Source organism: Calidris pugnax, unplaced genomic scaffold (genome assembly GCF_001431845.1).
Source record: "Calidris pugnax isolate Ruff unplaced genomic scaffold, ASM143184v1 scaffold95, whole genome shotgun sequence".
In the NCBI taxonomy this organism is placed as follows: domain Eukaryota; kingdom Metazoa; phylum Chordata; class Aves; order Charadriiformes; family Scolopacidae; genus Calidris; species Calidris pugnax.
This window is the reverse complement of record NW_015090885.1, coordinates 8790262-8805355: the sequence shown is the minus strand read 5'-3', so window position 1 is coordinate 8805355 and position 15094 is coordinate 8790262. Positions and strand designations below refer to the sequence as shown.

Below are 15094 nucleotides of genomic sequence, written 5' to 3'. Positions count from 1 at the left end.
CAGGCAAGTCAGAAAAGTTGATCATCAGTAGGATGTAGGGGTTTTTATCCCCAAGCTGATATGTGAACCTTTTGGACAGCCAATAGTTCTTAAGACTGATGAAGAATGAGTGAGAATGGATATTTGAGAAGCTGTCTCCATGGTTTCCTTTGTGAACTTTACTTGAAAGGAAAGACTAGATAATGAATCTGACTTGTGAGGTTAATGGTGACAAGGAATTTTTTTTTAAGCTGTAGATGCAAGATAGCTTTTTCTTTTAATGTCTCTTTGAGGTTAAAAACTCTGTTGGGAGTAAAATAATTAAGAACTGAGGTATAGCACTGTGATTCTGGAAAATGAGAAGGAATAAGGTCTTAGATTGAACTAAGGTGCTGACAAGTTCTGCTAAATATGGAGTGAATTCCTTCCGTTGTTCCCTCCCTGCAAGGAGTATGATAAATCCAAAGTACAAGCCTTGGCCTAACATTCCTTAAAAGCCATTTGACCATGACTTGAGATGTCAGAAGATGGTTCCAAAACCATCTGCCATTGCATTAATGGAAGCCAAATATTTATGATTTTATTCATAGAGTTGAATCAAAGTTCTCTGGCAGTGGAAGGGTTGATCATGAAGCAATGTTCTGTGGGAAATGCACATGGATGGGGAAGTTGCAGAGTTCTGAGCTTTGATTCATAGGCTCCATCAGGTTGTGCTGTGTAGCTTCAGACGTAAAACAGTGCAGTCTTTTACATCCATCTTCTTAGCTGTAAAATGTAAGTGCTTTTTTCTGTGGGTGCTTAGTAATTATTTAATACTAGTATCTGCTGAATATAGTGGATGGACTAACATGTTTATTAAGTAGAAAGAACAATTAAGAATTAAAACTGAAACCAGGTGTTTTATTTTTACTTTCTCCTCCCTCTTCTTCCAAGTTCTGTCAAAAACTTAGCTTTTGGAGGTGTGAGAATCTCTCTCATCAGGGTGCTAAGTGTTTCTTTTGATCTTTTCTTTAGGCTGGCAAATAAGCAGGACAGAGAAGGAGCTCTGTCAGAAGCAGATGTAATTGAATCCTTATCTCTGGAAAAGCTTGTCAATGAACACAAGTGTCTATGTCAAATTGTAAGTATATTTTAAAATGCTTCATTTTCTCATATATATATGTAACGGTTGCAATAAGGTGAGGGATTGTGCCACATGGTGTAAAACTGAAACTAGAACCTTGCAACCTTAGCAAAGGTACTGTACATATGTCTGTTTTGCAAGCAACTCTATGGTTCACCTTGACGTTCTGTAAGGTTCTCAAAGTGTACCTGCTAGTCCACTCTGAAACCATTTAAGAAAAATAAATTACTGATGTGGTTTAAATCTTGTTCAGTTGGAACACAAGTTTAGTATTCCAGCTTTTTAAAAAAGAAGCAGAAAATAGAATTTGTTGACATTCAGGAAGGATCACTGTTCACATGTGATTGTCTCATTTCTGTTCATAGCTAAAACCATCATTTAGTGTGAGCTACCATCTGGCAAACAGTAAGAACTTAATCTAATTCCCAGTGCATCTAATTCCCAGCACAGTAGTCATCAGAGAGCACTGTTAGTGCTAGTTAATATCTGTCCTAAAATAACTACATTTCAGTTGTAGCATTCACAGTCACGCTAAAAAAAAATAAATTAAAAAGGAGAAGGGGGGGGAGGAGCCAAACCCAGAAATCTATATGAAGGCTACTTAATATTGGTCAATATTTCAGGTAATTTATCCAAACCACTAGTCCTTGAAGTTTACTTTAAGCATTTGTTTTAATCAACCAGCTTGTTAGTTAACTATTTGTGGGCTTTACTTTTATAATCTTTTTCTAATTACAATAAGAAACATTTTAAAAGGTAATGAGAGTTATGCTGTTATTAACAAAACTAGAAGGCAATTTTGTAAAACGATTTCATCTGGTATTTGGATTTTAAAATTTAAAAAAGACTTTTAATTCCCTAAAGAGAGTTGCAAAAGTCATAGGGTGGTACATATAGTAATTGTTTTCTCTAGGTGGTTAGGTAATAGTAGGGCTTAGCTATAATCATGACTCTTTGAGGGCTTTTCAGTCAGTGGATTTTGCACTATGCATATAGCAACCATAAAAATAAAAATTGCAAGTTCAGAGTTTTTTTTCTGAGGGACTGCTGTGGCAAAAAAGAAAAGACCAGAACAATTCTAATGTATTTTTCCAATACTTTAGAATTACTTAATTTATGACATATTCCAGTAAAATGCTGTTCTTGTACTCCATTTATATCCTGGGTGTAATCAGCAAAGAAACTAGGTCACCTATTTGGAGTCATTTTAGCTGAAAGCAGCTCAGAGTCTCATGTACTCAAATGGGCAACTTCTTTACTAGGCTCATTGAAGGTCCCAACATGTTTCAGTATGATGACTTGTGGGGTGAATTTAAGCAGGGGTATTATGAAACAAGATTTAGATAAAATTAGACAATGACTAAAAAAACCTTTTGTTTGTTCTTATAATTAGTTTTCTTCTGCATCTTTTAAATTTTCCTGCAAAATATTAAAGCAAGTGGAAAGAGTAATTTGTCTCACACAATATTAGTGCGAATGTCATTCATCATTTTTTATATGTCTATATAGTCTAAAATTCTAAATCTCTATATTTTATAACTGAACTACAGTAACAATAATCCTTTTGCAAACCTAGAAGAAAATTGCCTAGGTGCTGTCTGTTGTTTTATCTTAGTTTTCTCAGAGAAACAGGGTATTATTGCCTACAGATCTTCTCCTTGATTAGGTTCTGCTAGGGAACAGCCCCTAACCTGTATCAGTGTATGGGATTATTTCTCTGATTTCTTCATGTCAAATACGTAGCTGGATCTATTTAGCTGTTATTCAGAAAACAGTTTGAGAGCATACGGTGCTCCAAAGCATTCTGGAAAATAGTTCTGAAAAGATCTTGAGAGGTCATCTCATCCTTTTCCATGTTCTACACTAGAATCAAGCTATATCTTTTTTGTTCCAATTAACAGCTGATCGTACTTGTCCTCCTGACTATGAATATGAAGAGCAAATTATTCTTTTCCTACTTGCAGATACACCTCATGTTTTTAAATGCTATTATCCTCTCCTTGATGCTTTCTCATCTCAATAGAGGAACCGCTCCTGTTCCTTCGATGTTTTCTTAGCAGCTGTGTGTTCATAACACATTTTGTCTGATTTTTCTCACTATGCTCTTCTTGATTCTTTCCAGTCAATCCACTTCCTTGAATGGTTATGGCTTTTGTACCCATCTTCCCCTAGATGTGCATTGATCATGTTTCTCTTGCTTGGTGATGGTAATAGCATGATAAAAGTTTTACTCCAATCAAGGACTCCTATCCACAATACCTGTTCTGATCTAAAAAATTGAATTGGTTTGACAGTTTTTCTGACAGAGTCGTGCTGGATTTTATTTATCCTGTAGGTGTTTATGAATAAATCTAACATTTCTTTCATGAACTGAAGTTAAGCTGATTCTCTTGCATCTCGTCTTTTCCATTTTACTAGATAAATATAACACAGGCTACCATAAAGCAGCAGCAGAACAGAGCATACATATTTGAGGTTGATAAATTGTATTTCTATATAGATGCATAGATATGGATGTGTATAGAAACAGGTGTGTAAATATATATACACATAGCAGGTGTATATGTAACATGTATATATATGCCTATTTAGAGATAAACACACAAATATCTTTTTCTGTGCAGTATTCTAGTTTTTTTGGAAAAGGACTGGAAATAGTGGAATTTCGTACAACTAAGATGGTATTTCTCTTGGCAAAAAAAGCATCTAAATTTATAGAATACCTAAATGCAAATTTATTTCCTATACTTCTCAATGTTTTGCAAGCTTCAGAGTAAACAGTAGTTGGCCTGATTTCTTGTTTTCAGTCAAGGAATGTGATCTGAACTGCAAATAATTTTCTCCTCCTCCTTATATTTACAGGAACCTTGCTCAGCTGTCATGGGCTGTGGGAAAAAAATTGATAAATCAATAAAAAAGGGTTTATTTTGGCTTCTACATATCATAGCAAAAGATTTTGATGCCTTAAACGAGCGCATCCAAAGAGACACTACAGAACAAAAAGCATATGAAGAACAAAAGAAACTAGAACGAGCTGAGCGAGTGAGAAGGATACGAGAAGAAAGGTATTCTCTCTGTAATTTCTTCTACCTCCCTTTCCTCCCTTTCTCTAAGACACTTGATTCATTCCTGTCCAGGGAGCTTATGGGAACTAAACTGTCAAAGATTTAAAACTTACAGTCCAAGGGGAGATGGAACAAGTGATTTTATTACTTCCTTTCAAAACCCTTTGTGGTCAGCAGCCCACCATGATTCCCATTAGAGACTGATGTGAATCATTGTACTGGGGCATTCTTATAAAATTCACTGAGCAGCCCATTCCCCCATCTGCCTTACATATGCAGAGATTTGTGCATCTCAGTTACTGTGAGAAGTAACTATGAAGCTACTGTGAAGTGCCTTGGCTTGTACTCTTGCTGATTTGGTTTACTTCAGCAAGTAAATTACTTAAGCACATTTTAAACACCTGGAATTTGACACAGTCCTCATATGTATTTCACAAAATTATTTAAAAAATGCATATGCTGTTAGTGTGCCAGGTATCTCTTCATAGACAAAACCCTCTGATCATGTTGGATTGTGTTGGATTTATGCCACGTTGAGAGGTGTAGCAAGGAGGACAGACTTTGAAACTTGTCTCAAAGAGATTATCTGATGATATGGGCATTTTCCATATATTTTGTTCCCACGCAGTGATCTTGATTGTATTTATTCACTGGAAGAATTGGTTAGGTCTAATTTGGATTAAAGGCTTAAAGGTTTTGCTAAACTCTCCCTGTGTCTTAGGAGAATGCTAACTGGTAAATTCCACTGGTTTTACCTGTAGCTGAGGACTTGTCTCAGATATAAGAGATGGCATTAACTCTTGTCTTGCTGTTTTGCATCAAATCAATTTCTTACTGTAAGAAACAGGTTATTCTTGATTCAAGTGTAATTCTGTTTCATTATGTGCTTTAATAACTCCCCAGGTGGCTTTTTGTTCAGATTTGCTTCCCTGAATGTTTTCTCAAAGTGCATTTCCTCCACAGTATGTTAGTAGAGATGATCTTGTTTCAAATGGAAGACCAGAGAGAAGTAGTGCCAATAGGTTTTAACACAGTCTGGCCGTTCTTTCAAAGAAGTGTGGTTTCATGGGCAGATCGGTGACCTCCTTTGCATTCCCATCTGTGCCTCCAAACAGTGGGGTTACTGCCTCTCTCAGTACTTGCAGCTGTAAAGTCGGTGTTACAGTGACTTCCTCTGCGCAAGTTCTGTCAGATCGATTGAGGAAAAGTGTTTAATGAGCATATAATTTATTAATGATACATTATTTAATATCTAGTCATTTAATATTTCTTACATAGAAATCTAGTACATAAAAAATAACTAGTGCTGGTGCAACAACAGCATACTGAGGATTATGTGTCTTCCCAAACTTTTCTGTTGAAGCAAATATGATTCCCTAACTGTTACTACATAAACTGAACAGTCTGGCACCAGCTCTCCCTTATGTATATTAAGAAGAATCTAGAATTGTGAGAAATGGAGGTGTATTAAAAATAGAAGAGAAGGTTTTAGATAGTCTGGTTTCCCACCACATAGATTATTTTTTTTAAATGATTGAATACCTTGAAACTACAGATATAAAAGATTACCAGTGTGAAAATTTTAGCATACTGTTGAACACTCAAAACCCTTCTGTTACAGATGTATTCTGTCATGTATTCTGTCCCATGTCCTGTCCTCAGAAATTGCTTCCACTTCTTGAAGTGCTGATTGAACATTCTGGCACATTGAAGCATGTTTTTCAACCTCTGCCATAAAATATACTTGTGCTTTATTGATGTTAGTCTATCTTTCTGATTTCTGTAGAATGTTTTTCAAAATACAGAAGCATATTGTAAAAATCAGCTGACATAAATTGGAGGAGAGTTAGATGACCTAATAAGTGTTTGCTATTATATAAAATTAATGGCTTGGCTTCTTCGTATTTCTTTGTTCATCTCCTCTCTTCCCTTCCCTCCCTCTCTCCCCCTACTTCTCTCAAAAAAACCTAATCCCCAAACTGCTAAAACAACAACAACATAAACCCAACAACAACAACAAAGGGAAAGAGAAGAAGGAAGAAGTGCACCTGATGAGGAAGACCCTGAGCCTGGGAACTCTGAAAACCCCTTCCAGCCTATAGCTGCTGTTATCTCTGAGGTATGAGAATATGTGGAAACCTGGATTGTTTTAGACCTACTGCTAACAAATGTCTGAGAGGTAATGAGGAAATGGTTCATTTAAAAGAATTATTCTAAGTCTGTCTGTACAGTATTGTGTGCATTGAATCAATGCTTTCGTGTTAAGAAAATCCCCTTTTACTGATTTGGTGGCAAAAAAATCTGTAGCCACAGTAAAATAAGGGTATTGTAAGCAGATGACTGAACACATTTCCTAATTAAACTATTGGATATTCAGGACTGAAAAATATTCAAGGTCTATTAGTTTCTTGTAAAATGTTTTAGTGATGTAGTGAGTCATAAAATATCACTGACTACATCAACTATTTAGATTTCTGAGCATAACCTGTTTTCTGTTGAAAACTGAGACAATTGAGAAGTTTTCTTAGCTTTGCAATATGAAAAACATTAATATATAAAGTTTCCTTAACCTCTGTTTCTGAGTTCAGGTAGTTCTTATTTATTGTACTGTATTTTTTTATTCAGTTGACTTGAGATAATGTAATCTCAAGAAACACATAAACTCTGAGACTTTTCCAGTAATTCAAACATTTGCTTCTCTCTAAGACAAAAGCGCCCATATCCATATATCTTGCAAAGTCAGCTACACGCACGATAATACACTTTATAATAACATATAAGTTATGTAAGTAAGAAGAGAAGGGTAGAGCTGTGATTTTTGCAGAGATGGTGATTTAGTGGTATAGAGCTTGTGAAACAGCCTGTCTTTGAGTCTGTGTGATGCAATTGGTATTTGTCCAAATCATGGCAGCACTTTCTAGATACTTAAACTCTGTACGTATGTATTTATTTTTAACTAAAACATTTTAAAAAAAAAAGATAAGTGAAGAGGAAGAAATTAGGAGTTTTTGAACCTTTCACTGTTGATGTTGATAGCTAGCATTTCTTTTTGCCATATGATCAAAAGGAAAGCAAGAAAACAGTCTATAAACCTGAAGATAATTTCTTTTGCTGTTAATCTTTTTTTGTTTGTTTTCCCATTTTCTCTGGGTAGGATATTGGAAATAAAATTTCTTCACCTATTTGAAAATATTTTCTATGCTAGCTTTGGGACATAAAAATATTTTAGGAATATTTTTGATTTTAAAAATAACTTTCTAGTCCTATTAATCAGTTTACAACATTAGAAGTTGTTAAAAAAAATCCTCTACTTTTTGTTAGAATGAAAAACAAATGGAAAAGGAAAAGAAGCGGCAAAGGTTGGAGACTGAAAAGGCTACAATTGTCTTGAAATCGCAAACAGAGCAAGAACAAGTAGATGCCAGGCACTTCTCAAGTAGCAGTAGCCAAAATACAAATGATAGTAGACTAGAAACATGCAATTCTACAACTACACAGCTTTTGCTGCATGAAGAAGTGAATGAGCAGCAAGCCTCAGAATGCCTTGACTCAGGTACAACTGCTTCTTTTTAATGTGTCATTTCATGTTATTTTTCACATAGTTCTTCCCGCTTTCTGTATTATTTTTCATGATACCACACATCAGTTTAATCTATTGAAAACATAAAAATGCACCATTAGGTTATTTTATTGGAAAAATCTGTTTCAAAAAAGTGTGTATTTGTTGATGTGACTGATACTGTAGCTGAAAATAGGTTCATTTTTATCATAATCGAACATGTGGTCCATGTTCTGTCACTATCAAGCTAAGTTGAATTTCTTTGTTAAAACATAGAGTTTGCATATATTTTATACTCACAGTTTATCTTCTATAGCAAAATGTTGTGTAAATTTCACATTTCACATGCTTTTGTGTTTGTTTGGACTGAAAATCCTGATGCATCTCACCCCAACAATTGTATTAAAAGATGATGTAACATATTCTCTGAATATAACTGTACTATATTTCTGTTTAATATAGATAACAGTAAGAAAAAAAATAAAAAACCAAAATTAAAAAGGGGCCACAGAGTAGAACCTGTTAATGGAGAAGATGCTGTTCCCAAAATTCCTACGCCACCACCAGCTCTTCCACCAGGTAAGTGTGCTAACAAACAATAATTGATGTCTCAATTGGTGGTTATCAAGCCTTTAAAATAATCATTTGTGAATGATAAAACTGGAATGGTTTTCATACAGAGATATGCTACTAAACCTTAGGAAATCCTTGATGCTATTTCACACCTCGTGGTCTGAACTTTCAGCAGTATTGATCTGATGCATTCCACACAGGGGAAGATGTTGTTGTTTTCCAAAAAAAAGAGTCAGAGACTTGACTACTTACTGATGAAAGTCATTAAAAATATCAATATTTTTAATGGTAAATCCGTTTATTTTTAAAGCGTTTCATCATTATTCACCATATATACAATATATTACATGCTTCTGGCATTTCTAAATGCTTTGATTTCTCCCAGAGAACTGGCTTCCCTACATTTCATCAGAATCAGGTGCAGTCTTGGTGTGTTTTGACTGTCTTTGTTTTTCTTTAGTTGGCTGGGGAACTCCCAAACTTAATAGACTTCGAAAACTTGAGCCTCTTGGTGAAACACATCATGCTGGTAATTGAAAATATTTTGGGGTTTGTACTTTTTAAAAGCATTCTCCATTGTTCATTTATTTCATTCTTCATCTTTTTTTAATTTCTTCATGCTAATTTTTATTGGCCAAAAGCTAACTCTTTTGCTTAGTAGAAAGCATCTTTTTGATTTTTCAAGTCTTATTTACTTTTTTACCAAAAAGAATAAGTTGTCTCAGATTCCCCTATGAAGTTGGCAGGGCATATCAGAAGCTATTAATGATCTGAAGTTATTTTCAGAGCATCATGCATCTATATATTATGATATGCCATATAACAAAGAGTAACAGGACTGGTTACTTAAGAGTTCAAAGACATATTGCATGTAGACAGTTCATCATTATCTGATGCAATGGGGACAGAAGTTGGGTTACCTGGATACTGCAGGAACACCTAAGCAGGACTGCAGAGACCCATCAGGGTTTATTAATTTGGCATCCATAGTGGCTTTCTGCGTCCAGGCTGATTCTGCACTAAGCTGCCTGTTTGTTTCCACACTGACCTTACGATCTAAACTGGAAGTGCTAATTGCTTCACAATACTGAACCCAAATGGGCCCCATGTATTTCTGGGGTTCTGTGAACCATAGCCAATGTCAGATGAATTTGCTGTGTGTAAGCTGACTCCTTGTGTTGCCTCTTGAGGTAGTCTAAAACCTCTTCTGCCCACTACAGATGTTTCCATATGGTTTTGAAAGCATAGTCTGTAAGATTTTTGTCATTGATTGTGTGGGGTTTTATTGTGAGAAGGAAAGCTAAAGACTTTGAGGTGGGCACCTCAAATTAAGTACATTATGTTAGCAACTCCAAATAAGATACTGCAATCCCAGCTATGATGAAAAGCTCAGCATAAATTTGATTGCAGAAGTAGTAAGACTTCCAACTGAAAACCAGGTTATTGGTCTGCAAGGAGAGGTGTCAGTGAGAAAGCCTGGGATCTGCTGCTCTACGTGGAGAGCCGGTGTCCCTGAAAGTTCACAAACTGATAGTCTAAATGAGTTTAATAACTGGAAAGGTCATGGGGTTGTAGGCAGATTCTTGATTTCTTTCTTCAATAATGACTGTTTTCAGAAGACCATGGAAGATTGTTTTCCATATGCTCATACTGCATCTTTTTTTTTCAGTTTTAACTTATAATGTCTGAATTTTTCTTACGTTTTTATTTTTGAAATTTTGAAAAGCCAAATGAATATGGAGACATCTGGAGTAATATGAGATGAGAAAAACCAAAGTAAAGCAAAGGGAACACTTAAATTAAACAAAGAGAATATTAATTGAGGAACTTATAGAGATAGGAGCTCAGTGTGGCTGTAGTGATCCTTGAGCTTAACCCTGACTTGAACTGGTTGTACTACTATCATGTAGAACAGCACCACGTGGACATACCTGCTGAAGTTCTGAAGCAACAAAACATGGAGCTTCTCTGCCAAAGAAACAAAAGATGCCTAAAGAGGAATTAAGTTCTCTAGAGACTAGATATTTATTTTTTACAGGAGCGTAATTCATGTGCATAAAATGCAATTTGTGGTTTTAATTGTAAAACCATCTTGCTCTTTTTTTTAAAGGCATATAGACAGAAGGCGGCAAGAAAGAAAAGCCTGATGAAGAGGTAGGGAGGGGAAGAAAGGGAAGGGGTGTTACTCAATTTTTCTCTCTGCCTGAGGGAGGTGTTGCATTTTGTAGCAAGAACATGGGTGGGACAAAGAGGAAAAAAATTGCTTAATTTGTTCCCTACTCACAGGTGTGTAAGTTAGTAACCTGAGATCTGTGTAATTTAATCCATTTGTAACATAAGGGTAATAATTAAAGTATTTTGGAATCTAATGATGGAAAAGATGTTGGTAGGGGAATGATGTCTTGACCAGAGGTATAACCACTGAGATCAGAGGACACTTGGAGTGCTCAGAACTGTCCAGCTGTGTTCAAGACTTTGACTGCTCTTTGCTGAGATATGTTTTTTTTCAGGAATTTTGAGACATTCACAAGATTCACACAGATACAGAAAATCCTGAGAAAGCAAGAAAACATATATTAGGAAAGCACTAGTTATACATGAAAAAGACTTTTCAAACTCATGGTGCAGCATTGTCAAACTGTTAGTTAGGTCCTAATACTCAAGAATGTAAATTATTTATTTTGTTTAAAGTAGTGGTTTTTTTAACAGACCGTTTGAGAGAATCATAGAATCATTTAGATTGGAAGGGGCCCTTAAGATCATTGACTTCAATCATGAACCTAACCCTACCAAGTGTACTTATGTGCACTTGGACTTATTTTAGTTTGACATCTGTCCTTGCCCCTTTTCTGTCACACAACAGTATTTTTCAGTTATTTTTATGTATTTTGCAGAGAGAACCTGCTCCTGCTTGGAAACTCAGATCTGAGTTTTCCTAAGACCAGTGGAGCCTACCTTTGATCCATTTTTTAGAATATTCCATGAATTGTATCTTTCTGAAAACGAACTTCTCTTTGTCTGTCCCTTCAGCAAAGAAATAAATCCCTTTTGATATTGAGGGTGGAGTGAGGGGTGGGCGTCCAGCTTTGCCCAAAATGTTTTGTGCACCTGTAAAGGTGGTTTTAAAAGCTTTTCAAGCATTCAAGCTTTGTGAAATAAAAAGGCCTGCTTTCCATATTGGTTTCATGGTTAATTGATATAAGCATCTTGAAGATGCAATTTGCAGTGAAAGCTTAAAGTATTTATATTTTTAATTACCTTTAGCAAGACTTTCTTTTCTGTGAGATTTTTGGATTCTCTGAAGTGCAGTTTTCTATAGCAATTCTGTTGAAGAATTCTCTTTGAGAAACTGTTATTGGCCAACTGGCTGAAAAGTCTTTGTATGTGTGCAAATAAGCACCTACCTTCATGTAGACCAGGCTGTAAAACCTCGGTTCCGGTAGGATGCCCAGAATATGCTGTTGTCAGGACTCCAGGTAAAATTGTTGGTGTCTGTAAGAGCAAGGAAAGAAAAAAGTATTTAATAATGTGCTTTTAAAAGTTTAAGGAGGCCTGGTTATGCATAGATATTTTTTTCAGGAGTACTTTCAAAGTCTTCGTCCAAGAGTGTAACAAGAAACATTTGATAGTTTCCTCAATGTAAGTTAAGAAACTTCCTTAAGCTTCAAAACAGGTATGGCTTTTTGTAGTGTTGATTTCTACTAGTCCGTGGAAAAACACGGAACAGGTGTTTCTCACTATTCCCATGCATTCTAGTACAGGTCTTTGTTAGTTCAGATAGCAGTTATTCCTTTTTTGGGGTCTTAAAAAGTGATTTTTTGAAGTGTCAGAGATACATGGTATACCTCACTACTGAAATATATAAAACTAGTGCAGTGTGAGGTTGAAACACACTACACTAGGTGTAGGTCTGGTTTTTAATGCCATGTGATCTCAGAGACATAAATCTGTCTTAATCATTTGATGTTCAAACTGAAAAATTTAAGTGTTGGTGAACAGGCTATTTAGTATATTTATTGAGTCATTTTTGTGTCATTCTTAGCAGAGAACATTATATTGGATGTTTAGGCAGAGTTAACAGGGTAGTAGAGTCTTATTATATAAATCTTTAATTATATACTTATTTTCACTAAAGACTGCCATTTTTGCAGTCATGCTACTGATTCTAGCACAACAATAGGTGTATATTTATTGTCACTGGAGGATACATTTGCAAGAATGAAAAACCTCTCTCACTATAGTAGGTAAAATTGCCCTGCAGTCCATAAATTGTTTGCCAGACCTCAAGAAAATGACTAATAAATACATCCATTGTACAGGTTTTCATTTACCCTGTAATCATTTGTTGCAGTTTTGTTGCTTTTCACATAGTGCTGTAACATTGAATTAGCTCTGTTAAAATCAAAGGATTTACGACAGTAATAGAAAAGTGTTATTACTTTACTGATTAAATGCAAGGATAACTAAAACCTTGATCCCATAGACATGTACTGTTAGAGTAATGTAATCCAACTTTTTGCTTTTGTTAATTTTAGCTCAGGAATGCCATTTTAACACAAGTTATTTAGATATTTAGAACAAGTTGAATACATTTTACCTGGAAAATTATGATTTATTAAAGCTGAATTTTGTGTTGGCAGGCCACCAAGGCTTTGTTGAGGAGGAGATTTTCTGTGCAAACAAAATTGAGATTTGAATGCTTCAAAAAGCTGCTTTTATTTTTTTCTTGATTTCCACCTGTTTCCTCTTACCATCTTTCATGATATTATTTTGCTTGTGAAATGCTTTGCATGTACCAGTCTGCATGGTTTTTTTTTCCTTTTGTGCTGGTTACAAATGTTTGAGAATACTTGTTATTCTCCCCCGGTATACTTAATAATTCTGTCTTGGACAGTTTTACTACTTGAAATTACTTAATTGACAAAAGGAAATGTTGTATTCATTCTTTGTCAAAATTCTTAATATAGTTTTTCTGGAAAATGAGTGTGGCTTTCAAGATTGATGCCATGCATAAATGGTCCCCAAATTTTGGATGCTGCATAGCATTACTGTCACTTAAAACTTTATTGCTATGCCTACTTGTCTACAGTAACATTCAAATTTTGATACTTTATTTTTTCAATTGTTATTTATACACTTTGGATGGCTCAGTTCATATTTTTAGGGATGTTTATGCCTTACCTTTGGGCTTGATCTTGCAAATGCTGATGCATATGTAACAAATCATAATTAAATCCTGTTTTGGCCAATACCCCTCCAGACAATTAGCACTATGTCTGAAAGTTGCATGTAGGAATTAGCTCTAAATTTGTAGGCTACCTAGTTTTCATTAAGGAAACAAGAATTTATCTTATTTCAACAGCCTTTAAGGACAGGAGATAGTACATAACAGATTAATATATTTTTCTTCTCTGACATTTCTTACACAGATTTCTATGGAAAGCCTCTGCCCCCGCTGACTGTACGCCAAAGACCCAACAGTGATACCCATGATGTCATTGCTTAACTGGATGACAAATAGCATTTGAAAAACATCATTAAAAAAACCATATATCAGAAACAGTTTTTGCCCTTGAAGGAAAATTTTTAAAATGACAGTCTATCAGCTTGTATCAGCTTGTTGCAAAATAACTTGGTGGCAATTAAATGTGGAGTTCGTTTTATCATACTTAGTTGATCAGACTTTGTCATTTAACTCTTTACATCACCAGCTCTTCTTCAGGATTTAGCATGAAATCAAGAAAGGTCTATGTGCGAATGGATGCTCATGTGAACGCAGTATTGAATATTGGGTTTACTTGTGAAAATTCAGAGCTGTAAACCTGAAGAAAAATACCTTCAAGATCACATACTACTGGATTGTATGTTCTCACCAAGACCTTTCTCCAGGTGCTGCACAGTGGTTGGTATTTTTGCAGCTAATAAATGGTTCTAAAGCATTTTATAAGATTAATGTATGATAGAGTGAATATAGGAAGGTTATGCAACAAATGTTAAGTATATTTTTCTAACTTTTTATAAAATTATTTGAAAGTTTGAGTGGACACGCATACTTATTACCAATAAAATGATACCTAAAAAGCATTAGAAAGCTGATAGTCAAATGCATATAAGTAGAGTATGTTTGACTCTTACGTTTCTCTAACAGTAGTAATACTTTGTATTAGAGATAACATTGTCAGATGCATATTTCATATTTCTGGCAATCTGAAGGGGGAGGAAGGTAGAAAGGGAAGTTTAAGATAAATACATTTTATACAAAATTATTCTACTTGAATTGTCTGAAAGTTTTCTTAAGCGTTGTTTTCTTTGTTTTGCTAACTGAGTTTGGCATAGGTAAAAAATGCAATTGGCAAAATAGAACTGAATATTTTATTGTCTACTACATCATACAAGAAAATTGCACATAGTGGAAGTTTTGCACTAATTCAGTCATCAGTTCTGATGGAAAACTGAATCAACCAGTATGCATATAAGCTCCAGCACTTTTTAATCTTGATAATACTAAAATGCCATCTTGAAAACAAAAGAAACTTCAGATTGTTAAGGATTTACATAATATTTCCATGTTGTGTGTTAATTTTACATTAAAAAAATCACATACAAGTGATAAATAAACAAGTAGGGTTACAATTGCATACATTTCTATTTAAATATTCTGGATATGCTATTCTTCCTCATACATTGGAGACAACAGTTGGTATATTTTTTTACAGGTATATTGTTATGCCATTTAGTTACAGCAAGTATGAAGCCCCCATTCAAAGGGTTTTTGAAGAAGCATTACTTGATTTT

At 34.9% G+C, this 15094-nt stretch overlaps 1 protein-coding gene across 9 annotated transcripts in view; it reads left to right on the top strand.

Annotated features, from left to right (window-relative positions):
- Nucleotides 1-14562, top strand: part of ARL13B (ADP-ribosylation factor like GTPase 13B) — a 48725-nt gene extending 34163 nt beyond the window's left edge. For 4 of the 9 annotated variants that reach the window (XM_014947375.1, XM_014947373.1, XM_014947374.1 and 1 more), the window contains 7 exons: nucleotides 994-1099; nucleotides 3965-4167; nucleotides 6190-6286; nucleotides 7489-7720; nucleotides 8189-8305; nucleotides 8760-8828; nucleotides 13729-14562. In XM_014947375.1, coding sequence (XP_014802861.1) covers nucleotides 994-1099; nucleotides 3965-4167; nucleotides 6190-6286; nucleotides 7489-7720; nucleotides 8189-8305; nucleotides 8760-8828; nucleotides 13729-13805 — 901 coding nt within the window. In that variant the 3' untranslated portion in view covers nucleotides 13806-14562. Of the gene's footprint in view, nucleotides 1-993; nucleotides 1100-3964; nucleotides 4168-6189; nucleotides 6287-7488; nucleotides 7721-8188; nucleotides 8306-8759; nucleotides 8849-10409; nucleotides 10454-13728 lie in introns of all 9 variants that reach the window. The other 5 variants (XR_001412629.1, XM_014947376.1, XM_014947377.1 and 2 more) reach the window with 5 other exon arrangements.
- Nucleotides 14563-15094: the final 532 nt, after the last annotated feature.